At 36.6% G+C, this 17,110-nt stretch overlaps 2 protein-coding genes across 3 annotated transcripts; both read left to right on the top strand.

Moving 5' to 3' along the window:
- The first annotated feature begins 5,761 nt into the window (after positions 1–5,761).
- LOC107696613 (ornithine decarboxylase antizyme 2) lies at positions 5,762–9,346 on the top strand. Its single transcript, XM_074187044.1, is given in 6 exon segments — positions 5,762–5,939; positions 7,088–7,160; positions 7,162–7,242; positions 7,445–7,620; positions 8,694–8,779; positions 9,013–9,346. Coding segments are annotated over 6 exon segments (567 nt in total). The 5' UTR covers positions 5,762–5,919; the 3' UTR covers positions 9,144–9,346.
- Positions 9,347–13,683: 4,337 nt separating this feature from the next.
- LOC107696612 (solute carrier family 25 member 44-like) lies at positions 13,684–16,764 on the top strand. Of its 2 annotated transcripts, none has more exons than XM_016497053.1 (4): positions 13,684–13,825; positions 14,767–15,430; positions 16,121–16,248; positions 16,564–16,764. In XM_016497053.1, exons 2-4 carry the CDS (start codon positions 14,806–14,808, stop codon positions 16,753–16,755), a joined length of 945 nt encoding a protein of 314 aa, XP_016352539.1. In that variant the 5' UTR covers positions 13,684–13,825; positions 14,767–14,805; the 3' UTR covers positions 16,756–16,764. The 2 variants fall into 2 exon arrangements, with proteins under 2 accessions (XP_016352539.1, XP_016352538.1); XM_016497052.1 differs by lacking the exon at positions 13,684–13,825 and adding an exon at positions 14,625–14,687.
- Positions 16,765–17,110: the final 346 nt, after the last annotated feature.

The raw sequence follows: 17,110 nt of genomic DNA, 5'->3' as shown, positions 1-17,110 counted from the left end.
CCGCAAATGATAACTAATGTTTTTGTTGAGGTTTTTTTTCTTTTGCTCACATATTAGTTAAAGTTTTACTATATCTTCTTGATTAAAGAGCTATTTACTTTATGTCCTCCCTCATATTTTCACAAGTGATCCCATGTTTCCTGTTTAAATTTGGAAAATGCACATGAAATGTTATGCTGTTAAAACAAAGGGCAACACATTCCCAGAGAGACAAATTGAGATCGGATAGCACGGAACTCTGGCGTTTTGACGCTGTCTAACATAAACATTCCATGCATTTAGAAAATACAATCCCAGCCAAACTTTTTGTTAAAGGAACATCTCATGAAGACTATGTATAATGTAAAAAACAAGAAATCAAATAGTAAATACTCTGGAAACTGGATGGGAACATCAAAATTTGGCCCTGTTCCTTGAGCCTAGACTGGCTGCCAAACAGGACAAATTACAAAAAGCTCCCATTGAGGCTCTTCAGTGCTCCATCTCAAATAATTGGGCTTAGCTCATACTGAGAGAAGCAAACATGAGCTACTGTGTATTCAGACAAATGACAATTTGAACTGCGGCTGTCCAATGTGAAAAGACAGGATGACTATATTTAATAATACTTATAAAAAGATTATAGTTATTAAAATTATTATTCAAATTATACAGTAAACTAAGGACAATTTGAGCCTACAAGACAAAATGCACAAGAATAAAAACTCTGACCACTTCTCCATAAGGGTTTTGGAAGTGTGCTATGCTGAGCCTCAACAAAATTTGGGTTATTTTAATTGATAAAATATGTAAACATATTTTATATGTCATATGTACAACATCATTGTATAGACCTTAGTCAGGGAAGATGCCATATGATTTTTACGGGAATGAAAACGAGGCTGTGAGGGACAAGCTTAAAGTCTTTTCAATGGTACTCACTATATAAAACTCACAACTCTCAAATCAGTTTTATGTAGTTTTTGTCTGCTGAAAGTTTTTTTTTTTTTTTTTAGAAGACATTTCATCAGCCTAACAGCATGTTGTTAAACTACTACTACAGTCCATTAAAAATGCTGTACTTCTGTCCTCACAGCCTTGCATAAAGTTCAATATGGTGCTACCATAAAGTCTATGTGCACAGTCTAAGAGTGCGCAAATTAAAGTATAAAGTCTTAAAGTCTGAGTGCACAAATTAAAGTTTTTGTAGCAACAAAGTATTAAAACTTGATTTTAGGGGACGGTCATCATCGGCAAGGCTTTTTTAAGACTTACCATCAAACACAATCAGCTTTTGAGACCCACTTTTCTGGTGGTGCAAGCAGAACTTCATATAGTCATTTTAAACCTCTCACACAGCACAGACTGCAAAGTAGAACTACAGAAACACAGAAAAACCAGTCAAGAGGAACTGATCTCATCAAATATTAAACAGAAGTCGGGGAGTGATTCAGTGATGCATGGGACTGTTAAGGGCTGGATAAGGGGCGTGCATGATGGAGCTAAAGTGGGCCAATATGCATATGTTAAGATTTACCTTCTCAATATGAGATATGAGAGCAATACTAAAGGTTTTTAAAAATAAAATGGTCACAAATGTTTTGGTATTGACTCATCATTTGGTATTCCAGAAATGTGAACATGTTCTGAAGACTTACTTTTATAGATTAATATTGCACATGCAATAAAATGACACCACATATTCTTTTGAAACTGTTCTAATATCTTCTCAACATCAGTCTATCTCAGTTTAATCAGTGTTTTTGTAGACAGTGAGGACAATCATATGGAATCGCTAGAAGTCAGACTTAAATACAGCAAGGGAATGGGCACTACGCAGCTGTCCATCACATGTACTAAAGTCTGTCTCAGCCACTAAGAAAGATGAATATTTCATAATGACCCTCCCTCCTGTATGGGCCTGTCAGCTCCTGTTCTTTCCACAACTGCACAACACACTCTCTCTGGACTTAAGAGGACGGTACAGTTTGCATTATTCAGACGCTCCATGCTGTGCACTTTCTGTCGCTTTAAAAAACGGGGCCATATGGGATGATAAATAAAGCAGCCTAAATGTAACCATACATGTACGAGATCAGAAATGTGCATCTTGCTCTATTGCCTGTACAGCTTAGAAACTTTGCGCTTGTACAAGACTCAGTGTTGACTCAGCCACCCTTACGAAAAAGAAGTTTATTCAGGTGTGCTATTAGTGTACTTCTTTTAAACTAAAAATAGGAAAGTATACTTTTAGTCTACTTTTTATGTACTTCTCAGAAATGGGCTTTATGTACTTCTCAGAAATATACTTAAAATGACATTTAAGTATACTTGACTTATAGGCTACTTAGAAAAAGTCTAAATATATTTTAGCTATAATTGTGCTCCTAGAATCCGTGTTTTCATTGTTATACTGTAGGGGGCGCTAGTACACATCTTCTGTACAGAATTTCCAAAAAACTCAAGTGAAGAAGAAACCGAAACAACAGATGCTTCCACATGTAATCTAACACGATCATCAGACATAAAACAGTATCAAAACTATGTAACATTATGGAATAAAATGTCGACCAATGAAGAGGTAATAATAACTGTCAAGCTTTGGGGTTATATAATTGGGGGGGGGGCATAGGGATTTCGCCTAGGGCGTCAAATTGGCTAGAAACGACCCTGCCTATAAGTTCACTTTTAGTATAGTTGCAGTACAAACTAAACATTTTGATGTAAACTAGTTGTGTACTCAAAGTTTACTACTGTTATACTTAAAGTATACTTAAAAGTATACTTTTATATACTAGAAAGTGGGCCAATTTAGTCCCCAGGAGTATTGAAATAGTACACTTACAAGTATACTACTAGTACACTGATATTTGTATACTTACTACATAAAGTATACTTAAAAATATACTTGAACTTTACTTAAGTATACTTGCTAAAATAAACTTGAAGTATACTACTTTTTGGTAAGGGCACAGAGAGGAAAACTGCAAGTGGTAAAAAATTTTCAAACACAACCTCACTCACCCTTTGTTGTTTACATAATATGGGACAAAGTTATGCCCAGAGAAGTGGACACAGTGTGTGTGGAGTGGTATTATTAAGAATGAGGAACAAAAGGCCTATTGACATCAAATGGTTGACAGGCCGCCAGGAGGACATGCTGCTTGCTCAGGTCAAGCAGTATTAATCATAATAATATTAATAATAATAATAAAATTCAGCTAATATAAATGTCACTGAGAGTAAATGGAAACAAAATAGTTATTCTGTAATATTTGTATTAATTTGAATCATCCTAATCATCCTAACATTTGTTTTTCCACTAGATATGGTAAAATATTTACTTCATTATGAAGAACATATTGTGGAATCATAGTTAATTTTAGTGTCAGCTCAGACTATTATAGTTTTAATTAGTTTAAATGTTTATACATTTTAGATTTGTTAATGTCTTAGTAATTTTGTTGTGGGTTTTTTATTTTTTTCATTTTTATTAGTTAAGCTAATTGAAAATGAGAAGTGATTATTTGATTACTATAGGCGACAAAAATAAGTTAAATTTTTTGTAGTTGATGTTTGATTTGTTATAGTAATAAAAATGTATTATTATTATTATTATTTTGTCTATATACGTTTAGTTTAAGATAATAACCTTTATTGGAATTTCTTTAGATTTTATTTTATTTTAATATTTTTTTTTTCACATAAGGTCTTGATATTGTTGAAAACTACTGTCAGAATTACAGTAATATTTTCGTAAAATGTAATAATATATATTTTTAAAAAATAGCTTTCAGATTATGATTTCTCCAATGGCACATCTGAGTTTACATTTACATCACAAAGAAACCCTGATTTTTCTAACTTGTAAATAAAACAAAGTATATTACAGTATGTTATACTATTTTTATACTGTTTCTACTTAAACATATCATGTTTATTTCAATATTATCCTTGCCATTTCTTTATAAATATTTGTGAAATTTACTCACAATTTCTGAGTGAAAATTGTTTACTAGCTTTTTTCAACTAAATCTTACACTTTTTTTTCAGTGCATGCTTATGCAATAAAATCAAAAGGACAGAGCTTTTGACACGGGCACGCTAAATTCAGGCTCATCCAAAGTTTTGTTTAACTTGTCCTTTTCAAACAAGTCTAATGTATAGACATATACCCTCAATCGTGTCCCATCTCCTCTTCCTTCAGCGGGCAGTATTTGGCAGTGTTTAGAGGGTGGTGGGGGTAGGCGATGTCATCCGTCGGCTGATGTATACCACCTGCCTTGGCCTCAGCCTGACCCTCTGCCGCCCCCACAGCAGAGGCATTCCACAACCTTCCAGAGTCATGTTTGTACTGAGGAAGATTAGACAACCCTCCCCTTAGACTGAGCTGCGCAAATGACCAGCCTCCGCTTCATGCCTCTCTATCTAATGAGGCAAAGTGAGGGAGGCCAGTCTGCGCTGCCAAGAGCCTCTTTCTCACGCCACACTAGCAGCAGGATCATGTCTTTGAGTCATTTGTGAGGTCATATCATTTTGAAATATTAGACAGGGTTGTGTTCTTATACTGATATATGTAATATAATCACCAAATGATTTGATTAATGTGTCTTATTTAAGAGAAACTAAACCTACTCAGCAAACCTCCAGTAAGCAAAGAAGACAAACACCCCTAACTGTTATTTTGCCTGACTTTACTGACAAAAAAGTACAGACAGCTGTGAAGCTAAGGTATATTTTAACCTCTGCCTTCACTCAGGACATTGTTTTAAACATTGCGTTATTTATATTTTCTTAAGGTAAATATATATTTTATATGTAGTTTTGAGGAGTTGTAGTTTTAGTAGAGATCAATAAAAGGGTTGTGTTAATAATATGTCACGTCTTATTCATTTCACAGTAATTTTGCAGATGAATGAAAACATTGGCCCATGTCAGAATAATCACTGATTTACAACATGAATTTCAACATGAAATGCAATTCAAACGTGAAACAACCTTAGAAAGTCAAAGCATATAATAGACCCAATTCTGTTAATACATACACAGTCACCAAAGCAGTATAAAAATATTGATTTTCATAATTTACTGACACTGCATGCAAAATTTATTTACTTGTTTTTGTAATCAAAATATATTGTCGTTTATGTGCAGTTTATATATAGTTGTATAATTAGTTTTTATAGTTAGTTATAGTTAGTTAGTTTATATTAGTTTTATAATTAGTTTTTATAGTTAGTTATAGTTATTTAGAGTTAGTTGTGTGTGTGTGTGTGTGTGTGTGTGTGTGTGTGTGTGTGTGTGTAGTTCTGTGTCGGTATAGTAATTTTAAATGCTGAAGTATTGCAAAAACATTAGTCAATATATGTTTTTTTTGTCTTTTTCCAAAAAAGGCAAAATACCTGGACTGACATTATTTGCACAAGAGAGAGAGAGCAGCGTTAAACAAGGAATCATGAGGTGACAGTACTGGAGGACAGGATTGAGATATTAGGATTATTGCTTCATCTAGCGGTGATGTTATGACATAACAAGTGACTGACTGACTGGCTTTCCGTCGCCCAATGAACCGTGAAGGGAACATTTTGGTCAAACTGCATTCATAAATTCTACTTATTCATTATAATTGCCTTTAATTGCAATCCTTCTGTCTTTAACACAAACTGACTCTCCAAAACACTTTCTGTTTTCTTTCTTATGTAATTTTGTTATTTGTAGATATATTTATGAAAGGACAAGGAGGGGAAAATCACAGTTCCCTCCTCCAATCAGTAAGTGAACTTGGGCACTGGAGCTAAAGGAGATGCAACCTCTTGAAATGATGATGAAGGTGCACTCGATCCACTGGAGAGGGCGCGCGCGAGGACGCAGCATCATAACGTCTATTTAAACCCGAGACTCGTCAGGGCAACTCATCCGAATCTATTGCGTAGAGAAGAAATGATCAACACCCAAGCAAGGTAAGTAATAGTCGCGTGTTTGTTTTCTGTGTCTTTCTTTTTTCCTTGGTTAGGTCAGTACCTACTCGAGCATTAGCTCAAAGACATTCCCTGCATGGTTTGGCGTTCATATGAAACCGTCAGTGCTGGATAAGACTCACTTATTGTCTCTTAATACCCGTTTTATTTTATTATTTTTATTTTTAATTTTGCATTAAAATGCAATATGTGCATTACGTCCAAATGAAAAGACATTGACATTCTGCAGATGAACTGCTACCTGTAAATAGGCTACAGGAAAAACTGTAATCTGGAATTCAGGTGAATAATACGCAATGATTCATATCTGATTTACAGTGTCTGCAAATCAAACAGCTATCATCCCTCGCTATTGCTGAGGAACTGGTTAAGACTCAGTGTGTTCCGTATTTAGAGTCGTGACAGTGTAAAGTACATCATGTTCTTACATTACATCATCAGTAGTTCATGCCCCGGACCGCACATTTGTCCTATCAGATCTTTTCTCTATCATTGTGGTGTCTGATCTTTACGTTTATTTTCTGTATTTTTATTTTTTTTATTTGTAATGCAGCAGTGCTCCTCCGGTGTCGAGCAGTTTGCACGATTAGACAAGCGCGCGTCCTCAAGAGGCACGTTACGCAATGCTTGAGCTCCCTGCGCGGCCAATAAATAAATATAAAAAATAAATATAATTAAAAGTTAATAGAGCCTATTTTATATACTGCAAATGCATATTACTCATGAGTCATGACGCAATTTTTTATCAATGCAAATTCATTTTAATGATCATTTAGACTAGGTGTGGGGGGTCAGGTTGTCTAGATTTTGAGGACCAAATGTAGCCTACCTGTCTAAAATCTAACATGCAATGTTTGTGTGAAGGTTAGGTTCAGGGGTAGGGGATAGTAAAATATCTTTAGGTTAGTACTGATAAATCTGTAAATGCATAATTAAACATGGATTGTAATTATGCACTTAAAGTACCTGTATAACACCATTCATTAAGACTGTTATTAAATCAAATATATGCCATATGCAGCCAAATGAGAGTTTGTGCCAGACTGGCCATGTCTTGTGTCTTGTTTGTTTAACATGAATTACTCAGACCATAAACTCAAAGTTCAAAGTTCTGTCTTGTGTCTGTGCAGAGCTGTACTTGTGGATTCAGCTTGTGTGCTCCGCTCGGTCAGGCAGCAAGCTCCAGGGCCTCAGTGGTGTTCCTGATGCTCCTCACCCACAGAGGATGAACACAGCTGGGCAAAGCACGAGCAGGGATCTGACTCAAGATGGGCTCCTTTATAAGGTGAGGCCATCACAACCTCACAATGGAGATGCTTATTTACTACAGCCACATATAAAATATCGTATCTAATGTAATGCTTCAGTGGTCCAAACTACTAGCAGCTACTTCTATCCAGGTTTATGAGATGAATGTGACTTTATTTAAGCATAGATGAATGTAAAGTAATTTGCTAATAGAATTTTTATGTCATCCTCTCATGCAGGATGGGAAGTTAACTGTGAAACAGCAGGTGACCTCACTGGACAGCGAATCATCTATTCTGCATTTTCAGTATCAGCTAAGTGAGCAGTTGTCATGGAGTATGCAGACTGTGCTCTCTGGCCGTAGCCTCTTTGTTGGTTTACCAAATGGAGAACTTCTCAAAGGCACCAAAGAAGGGTAAGCGATTAGTATGGACTGAACTATAAGACCTATTTTAATCATGACAACTCTTGGAAGATTTTAGCATGGTGATGGATATGACAATGTTAATGTATTTGGTCTTGGCGGAATAGATCTGCTACGCTGCTGCTGCTGTTGGTTATTGCTGTAGTTGTAGATTATTGCTGCTGCTGCAAGCAAGTACAGGAACTTGCTACTGCCAATGCATACGGCGAAACAGTGCCGTGAGTGTTTAAGACATACTGCTGCTGCACAAATAGCATATAAAATAACCCATAGCAGATCTATACAGGTGGAGCTGGGGAAGGTGGAGGGTTTCAGAGAAACTCTGAAAGCGCACTGCAGGAATCTCTAGTGAATGCTAGCCAGCCATATAAATGCAAGGCAGTGAGCTCATTGGCTGCATATGCAGCATCTCTGAATATCTAGAGTTTCATGACTAACCTATATATTTTAGCAAAAAGACACTGGGAATGGATCACTAAGCCCCACTACTGTCACATTAATAGAGGTTATACGTTTTTCAAAACCTTCTAATCCTGGCCTAAAAGGTCTTGCATAACTACTTTCTGCACTCTCACTGTATCCCAAAAGGGACAGATTCTTCACAGCCAAACAAATTTGATGATACAAGTGGAAATGTCAACAATTGTACCAAGACAGTTCACTCTAATTACTAAGATTGCAAGAAAGTGCAATGCACAATATGGCGTAATAAGTTCCGCTTTCTAAATAAAATCACCAATTGCATCACTGCAGGACCATTAGAAGCTCCAGTTCCCATAGAAACAGTCAGTGTCCTGAGACGTGTGCTTATGCCTGGCTGGACCAACCTGAAATACACACTTAACAATATTTGTGCAAAAGAAACAACATTTTTTGGACAGTTTGTCAGGTTTTATTACTGATTTGAAATATGTTTTTAAAATGTGAGTTTGAGATAGGATCAAGATAGGAGTTAGTCTTGCATGTCCAAAATAGCCATGAGGCATTGCATGGTGTCAGATTGAATTTACTTTCCTTAAAGGAAATTAGTAAGTATGATTTCTTTATTCTCCTTAATCCTGAAGGCTCACTGCTGTTTTGGAGTTTGCAGAGGAGAAACTGAAGACCAATCATGTATTTGTGTGGTTCATGAAGAACAGGCCTGATAAATGTAAGTTCAGGATGAGTGGTTTTGATTTGCTGGGAATGGGTTGGGTTGGGTCTTACAGTTACAGTTACAAAGAACCACAATACATTACACCATTCCTAATTATCAACTGTGTTTTAAGACATTATTATGACAACATTACTCACATTTCACCAGAGGGGTTGACATAAATCTTCTAGCCTATAAAAGCTGATGCATTTTTGAGAAGTTGTGACTTCTTCTTGTCTCTTCCACAGTGCTCCTCACCAGAACATTCTGCTACCTTGGCTTTGAGCTTGTAAAACAAGATCATCTAATAGCATCCATTGCAGGAGATTTGCGTCTTATGGTCTACACTATACAACAAACTCACTCATCAGAAGAATGACTACGAGGCCTTTAAAACACACAGAATTCTTGTAGACTGTTGCTAAGTCCACTAAATACAAAAGCAGTAAACAGTAGTTATTGTTCAAAACTAACATTGTAGAGGGACATTCAGGGTAACTCAGTAACTGAAAAGAAATCCACTTGCATTATATGACTGACAGACTGCAACGGTTTGAGTTAAAAGTCTCAGTTTGTGTTCTACTGAAGAAACAAAGTCACCTACATCTTGTAGGTGCCCTGGGGGTAAGCAGATAAACATCAAATTTTCATTTTTGGGTGAACTATCCCTTTAACCTTCCTGATAATTTAAAGAGACACACCTTTTCACACTGAACATTTAAATGTGTTTAAGTATCAAAATAGCAATATAACTGGTTTGTTGTGTATGTAAATGGCTGACAATAACTCACATATCATGCCTGTGATATATGCATTGAAGAGTGATTCTTGTGTTCTCTGTGGATGAGTTTTATCTAACACTTTTTATGACAAAAAATGTATGTAATCGGAATTATAGCAACACCTGCATGCTGAAATGTGAACTTTTATTACACTCAATGAATCAGTAATTTACATGGTCTCTCAGTAAAACTACAAATAAAACCAAGTTTAATAAATTTAATTAAGCCCAATTTACTCTTCACAAATAGATAAATTGTTAATAAATTTCCACTCTAGCTACAATATCTGCAGTGTTTTGGTAATATAACAACAGGAACATTTATTCATATCACATTGTGGAAAGGTATGGGTATGGAGAAATTATTTCAAAGGCAGTAAATAGATAGTAACAGACAGAAAGACTTTCTTTCTTTCATTACACATTTTACACATTTACAATGCAAGACAGGGAGTATAGGCTATCAACTTTTATAAGGCACACTTATGTAGCAAATTAGCTCAAAAGGGAAATGTATATAAATAATTACAGTTAATTATTATTAATTACAATTATTTATATCAGCTGCCAGTAGTAACTGTAGCAGAATTAAATCGCCATCAACCAATCTGTTCGTCCAACGAACATTCAGTGTAAATTCATATAAACTCTAGGAAAGGATCTTTCCGTGGCCACAGAAAATACTTTCATACAGTATTAATGCATTAGAGCATGTAGTAAGGTAAGTAAATTTGTGCACAAGAGTTTTATTAACTGAACACTAACACAAACTAGTCTAACAAACAAACAAACAATCACTCATGCATGGGAAAGGGCAAATGAGACTTGATGGGAGTTTCTTCCCAGTGGAAAGTGAAAAAGAGCTAAGAGAGACATCAGCTGAGATCCTAGGATCTTTGGTGAATGGAAAGTCAAGGCCGAGGCCTGGCGCAGACTTAAGGTACAGAAGACTTCTAGCTCACATCCTCATCTTCTCCGTATCTAGCAGAACCGCAGACTGACCGAGGTGGGTCACTGATGTGAGAGCTTTATCTCCTATTGAGCTCCTATTGAGCTCACACCTCCGGGGGATCAAAGAGCCAATGGTGTCTTGAACTTTTGGAGAGAAAGTTTACGACTCTTTGTCTCCAAGCATGGTATTTCACATATGTAATTCGATTGGGTGTTGATGCACAAACTAGTAAAGATTCTTAGAACATTAATATGTTGCATAGGTATCAACATGTAATATGCACTCTCAATTAGATCATCCGAAGACGAATTCAAAGAGACCAAACATGATACAGGTGAGGTTATATTAACTAGTGATCTATCATAACATGCATAAAACAGTATACAATACAAAAGACAATATACAAGAACAGTAATGGTATACACAATGACCTGAGGATATGTGTGTTCATTCATAGAAAGGTTTTCCTATGAATTAATTAGAGAAGAGTCCATTTTGCTGTGCATTGTGTGTCTTTCCTATGGAAAATGTAGTGAGAGGGAGAACTCTCAACATGCCATTAGGTCGTAAAGTTTATCTGGTCTAGCAAAGGTATCATGGTTGCCATGGTAACCAGGGGCCTGGACCTCGTTCACAGACATCTTGGCACCCAGTATGTTTATTGGGTGAGGGGTCTGTGAATGTTTGTTCATCTAATGAATAATTGATTTGTTCAATTTAATGAAAAATTGTGTGTCTGATTGGTCCAAATGCTACACTTACTGCAAAAAACAAACAACAACAATAAAAGAAGCAAGAGTTGAAATCTTTTGACAAAGGAGCATACGTTTTCTTTCTACTTCATTTTGTAAGTATTTGAAACTGCACAAAATCGTATCAGTTTTTTTTATCTAAAAAAAAATGTCACAAAACCATGTAGAAATAAACAAACTGAATGTCAAATGCATACATATCAAGGTCATTTGTAGCAACAATGGTTTTATGGAAGGTAGACATGAGTTGCAACAGATTCTCACCTATATGCCCACATTCAGTTAGCTGGCATGCTTTTATAAAAATGAAATGAAATAAAAAATTAAATTAAATTAGTGTAAGTGTGAATTTTGACACCTACGGTATTTCTAACATCCCGTTCGATGAACTTTAACCTTTAATAGAAAGTCGGACCAGAGAGCTGTGATTTAGTGTAATGATTAAAGGGGTCAACTTTAAACCGCATAAACACATTTCATTACAGCAAATACACAAAATAATGTTCTTTTTAGCAGCATCATATGACCCCTTTAATGACATTTTTTCCCATTTTTTGCAGGAGCTGAAAAGACTCTTTTTGCAGATGATGGGGCACTGTGGAAGAGAGGGAGGAATGTTTTGTATGTGGTTAAAAGTATGCAGAGTGCAATTAATGAAGTGGAGAAATGGACAGATGAGTGGGGATTCTGATTATCAGTGTCAAAAACACAGGTTATCTGCTTCTCAAAAAGAGACAATGTAACTGAAAATTACAGCTATATGGCAAACCTTTAGAACAGGTGAATGTGTTAAGGTATGGGGTTTGGCTGGATACTAAACTGACATTTGGAATTCATATGCAAAAAATGGTTGATAAATGCAAAAAAGTTTTAAATATTTTAAGATGTTTAGCTGGGGTGGATTGGGGGGCCAGACATCATTCACTGAAGAGAACTTATTGTGCAATAATTAAGTCAACCATAGATTATGGATGTATAGCATATGGGTCTGCGTCCAAAACATTGCTGCATAAAGTAGAAATGATTCAGTCACAGGCATTACGAATATGTTGTGGTGCTATCAGGTCTTCTCGTATTCCTGCCTTACAGAAATGAATGAAATGCCTCTTGATATCAGAAAAATAAAACTAATTTTGAATTACTGGATATCAGTAAAGGGACATAATGAAACTCATCCAATTAAAAAAAGTGTTGTTAAAATGTTGGGAACATGAATCTGCCAAGCTTAATAGTTTTGGATGGATTGCAGAAGAGGACGCTCTATCGAGAGGGATCATAAATGTAGAATTGAGCCCGACAGTAGTAAGGTCACCCATGTCACCGTGGCTCTTCTCTTTACCATTAGTAGATCTTCATTTGCAAAAAAATGATTAATGATAAAAATAGAGTGATAACTAAGTATCTTGAGCAGACTTATAGTTCAATGATTACAGTTTTCACTGATGGATCTAAAGATCCGGAAACAGGTCGAGCTTCAGCAGCAGCTGTATATATCCCACATTATCAAGTTAAAATTGGTAAAAGGGTATCTGACCAAGTAGGAGTTTACACAACAGAGATGGCAGCAATATTGTTAGCTACCAGGTGGATGGAGGATTCTCGACCAATGAATGTGGTGATATGCTCTGATTCTTTCTAAGCATTATCAAGTCTAATTAGTGGGAGATCCTCAAGACAAGATATTCTATATGAAATTATTTTAAGTATGTACAGGGTAAATATATTGGGAAGAAATATGTTTCCTGTGGGTTCCAGCACATGTGGGAGATGGAAATGAGGAAGTGGATCATGTAGCAAAGGAGGCGCTGAAATGATCTTAAATAGAACTGAATATTCCACTTTGTAAAGAAGAAGTTAAGGCTATAATTAGAACAGCTATAAAAGGCAAATGGCAAGTACCATGGAATGAGGAGGAAAGAGGAAGACATCTTTATCAGATTCAAAATAAAGTTGGTGGTGAAAGAGGAAGTCGAGGCAGTAGAAGAGAAGACACAATCATTACCAGACTTCGCCTTGGGCATACAGCTCTTAATTATTCCCTGTATAGAATGAACAAACATGAGTCTGGGAATTGCAGTCTATGTGGATTAGCAGAAACTGAAGAGCAAGTAATATATTGCTCTGCTTATCAAAATGAAAGGATAATTCTGGTGGAAGAGTTAAAAGAAATGGGGATAGGAAAATATTACACTTAAAAAACGGCGGAATAATGAAGTTATAGAGTAAATAAAGCATTAATTAAATTTTGAAGAAAGGTGCATCTGTTTAAGAGGATTTAGAAGGCAATTTATTATTATTGGTCCCTTTCCTTCAATTTTTTTTATAGTCTTTCTTCCCGTTCCATCAATGATCCACACTCCAGCTCAGTAGGTGGCGGGAATGCACCTTTTTGTTTGTTTGCCAACCGCCGTAAACAGCCAGAAGAAGACGGAGAACTCGCCACCGATCACTACCATGTTCACTACCCAGTGAGCGGCTGTAACTAGTGCTGCTGTCCTGTCCTGAACATACACACCAATGTCAACCTAAATATGGCATTACAGTTGTCATAACCACTGAATCATCTCTGCTGCACGGTAAGACCTTCACTGCTGTTGCTCAAGTGTAACCGAGCTGAGATCACAGATGATAAAGCTGTCCATTCAGCCGCATGAGAGCTGTGCTAACTAGCCACTACAGTACAGATCATGCTATCAGACTATCACTTTGTGCATTTACACAGCAGCTGAACCCTGAATCGTCGACCCTGGCAATGTTTATTTGAGCATGATTTGAGACCGCAGTATTATGTTACAGAGATAGTGTGAGCACCAGCACCAGCAAGCAGCGTGACTTTATAATGAACCGGTGCACTTACTAGATGATTTAGGAGCTAATAGTGTGACTACTACAGTTTACTGTATCAAAAACAACAAGTCTTAAAGGAATAGCTAGTTCCCCAAAATGAAAGTGAAAATTCTGTCATTATTTACTCAAATGTCAATCCACTTTTTTTCTTCTCTGGAACATAAAAGAAGATATTTAAGAAATGTCATAGTGGTTTTTGGCCATACAATGAAAGTCAATGGGCACCAAAACTGGTTACCAACATTCTTCAAAATACCATCTTTTGAGTTCAGCAGAAGAAAGAAAATCATACTATGACATCAGGATAAGTAGGCGTAATGATGACAGAAATTTCAAGAAGTTATCTTCATTTGTAGTAGTGCAACCTCAATTCCTAATCACATTCTCGATTTATTATTAATCAAAGGGATAATTCACTCATCTCGTTCAATCATCACTTATCAAATTCAATCATCGTTTACTCGCCTTCATGTTGTTCCAAACCTGTATGACTTGCTTTTTTTTTAGTGGAACACAAAAGATGCTGCCTATCATCTATTTATGTGTTCCACGAAAGCAAGAAAGTTCAACAGGTTCAGTTTCAACATGAGGGTGAGTAAATGATGACTGAATGTTTATTTTGGGTCAGCCATCCCATTTACATATGTATTCATCCCCTGGTATTTACCAGGTGACCTGGGACTCATGCCGGGCATCACAGGCAGGAAACATGCAGCAGAAGCACAACATTCAGATCATAGAATGGGAGGACTTGGACAAACGCAAGTTCTACTCCTTTGGAGTCTTCATGACCATGGCCATCCGCGCCACAGTCTACCCGGCCACACTGATCCGCACCAGGCTGCAGGTTCAGAATGGGAGGTCTCTCTACACTGGGACCTACGATGCCTTCCGAAAGATTCTGAGAGCTGAGGGTCTGAGAGGACTTTACAGGGGCTTCATGGTGACCACGCTCACACTCATATCAGTGCAGGCGTACATAACCACTTACGAGCTGGTAAGGAAATATGTCTCCAACTATTCTAAAGACAATACACTGAAATCATTGGTGGCGGGAGGCTCGGCGTCACTGGTGGCCCAGAGCATTACTGTTCCCATAGACGTCATATCGCAGCAGCTCATGATGCAGGGCCAAGGGGAGCATCTGACCCGCTTTAAAGTCAAACCCAAAATGGGAGCAACACGCTCTGTATTTTTCAGTCAGACTAGAGACATTATTGGGCAGATATTTGCTGCGGATGGCATTCGTGGCTTCAATCGAGGATATGTGGCGTCTCTCCTCACATACATCCCCAACAGTGCCGTTTGGTGGCCATTTTACCACTTCTATGCAGGTAAGAGATCCCTAGCATCACTTTTTTGATAAATATAAAAACAAAAATCAATAATGCATTAAATTGATCAAAAGTGACAGTAAAGAATTTTACACTGTTACAAATTTTCTGTTTCAAATACATTCCGTCATGGTTTCAACAAAAAAATTAAGCATCGCAATGGTTTTCCACATTGAAAATAATAAATAATCTTTCTTGAGCACAAAATCAGCATATTAGAATGATTTCTAAAGGATCGTGTGTCACTGATTATTTAACTGGTAAGTGGTTGCTGAAAATTCAGCTTCACAATCACAGGAATAAATTACATATTTAAAACGGTAATATAGAAAACAGATATTTTATATTAGAATAATATATCACAATATTACTGTTTTTACTGTAGTTTTGATCAAATAAATGCAGCCTTGGTGATCATAAAATACTTTTCTTATTTTTATTTTTTAAACCAACAAACTTTTGAAAGGTAGTGTAACATTTCAAAGCATTTGCTCAGTTTAGTGGCAGATTGTGTATGTATTAAAGTGGCAATGCCAGTTTTATGTACTTTGAATCTTTGTTTTGATCGATAAAATACTGTTCAGAGTCACATGGACAGAAGTCGTCTTAGTTGGCAATCTGTCAGTCTCATTAGAGACTGATATAATGTCAGCTGAATCTGAAGCAGTTGAAATTTTATTGGCTCCACAGAACAGTTGTCTAAGATGGCTCCCAGTAACTGCCCTCATCTAGTGCTGCAGGCAGTGGCTGGACCTCTGGCAGCTGCCACTGCCTCCACTGTCACCAACCCCATGGATGTCATCAGGGCCCGGGTTCAGGTGATTTCCATTAAACACAGTAAAAAATCAGACAACCGATATGTATAGCTGGCATGAGTGTGTTTACATGTACAACAAAACACAGATGACTATCAAAAACCGCCTTATGTAAAATGAGGTTAACAAATTCAAATGCAACCAATGCAAACCAGCAACACAACATAACTGATTTGACGTATATGTGTAATTCTTTACACTTGTATATTTTAATTTTTCTGATGTGTGCTTTCCCCAATTCTCTCGTTTTTGACGTAAATTTTTCTTAAACCCCAGAAATCCCAATAACCAAATATCTGACTGTTTTTTTTTGGGCAGGTGGAGGGCAGGACATCAGTCATTGAGACCTTTAACCAGCTGATCAGAGAGGAAGGATTCTGGGGGATGACCAAAGGCCTCTCTGCTCGCATCATATCCTCAGCGCCCACAGCAATAGTCATGGTGGTTGGTTATGAAACTCTCAAAAAGCTCAGTTTGCGTCCAGAGCTGGTTGACTCCCGACACTGGTAAAAAAAAAAAAAAAAAAACATTACATATTCATTCACAGGCTATATGGTTGAAATAATATTTTAGTTCAAAACTTTAAAGTGCCATTGTTTAAAAAAATGCTTTATTAACTGACGTTTCATAGACCTTCAGTTGTTGTGCTTTCACAAATTCCATGCCATTTGTAATTTCACAGTATTTTCACCTCCTAAATTACTACCCTTGTAAAGTCACAATTCTATAATGGTAAAATGCATTCAGGACGATGGCATTTTTTGTATTACATTAAACATTTTTTAGAATAATTGTACATAAATGGGTTAAGCAAAACAAATGTGATTATTTCTGAGAACTTTTTAACTGCAGGCAGATATAGGCC

This window comes from Sinocyclocheilus anshuiensis, unplaced genomic scaffold (genome assembly GCF_001515605.1).
Source record: "Sinocyclocheilus anshuiensis isolate Anshui unplaced genomic scaffold, SAMN03320099.WGS_v1.1 scaffold502, whole genome shotgun sequence".
Lineage (NCBI taxonomy): Eukaryota > Metazoa > Chordata > Actinopteri > Cypriniformes > Cyprinidae > Sinocyclocheilus > Sinocyclocheilus anshuiensis.
The sequence above is the reverse complement of the archived record's forward strand: the minus strand, read 5'-3'. Positions and strand labels throughout refer to the sequence as shown.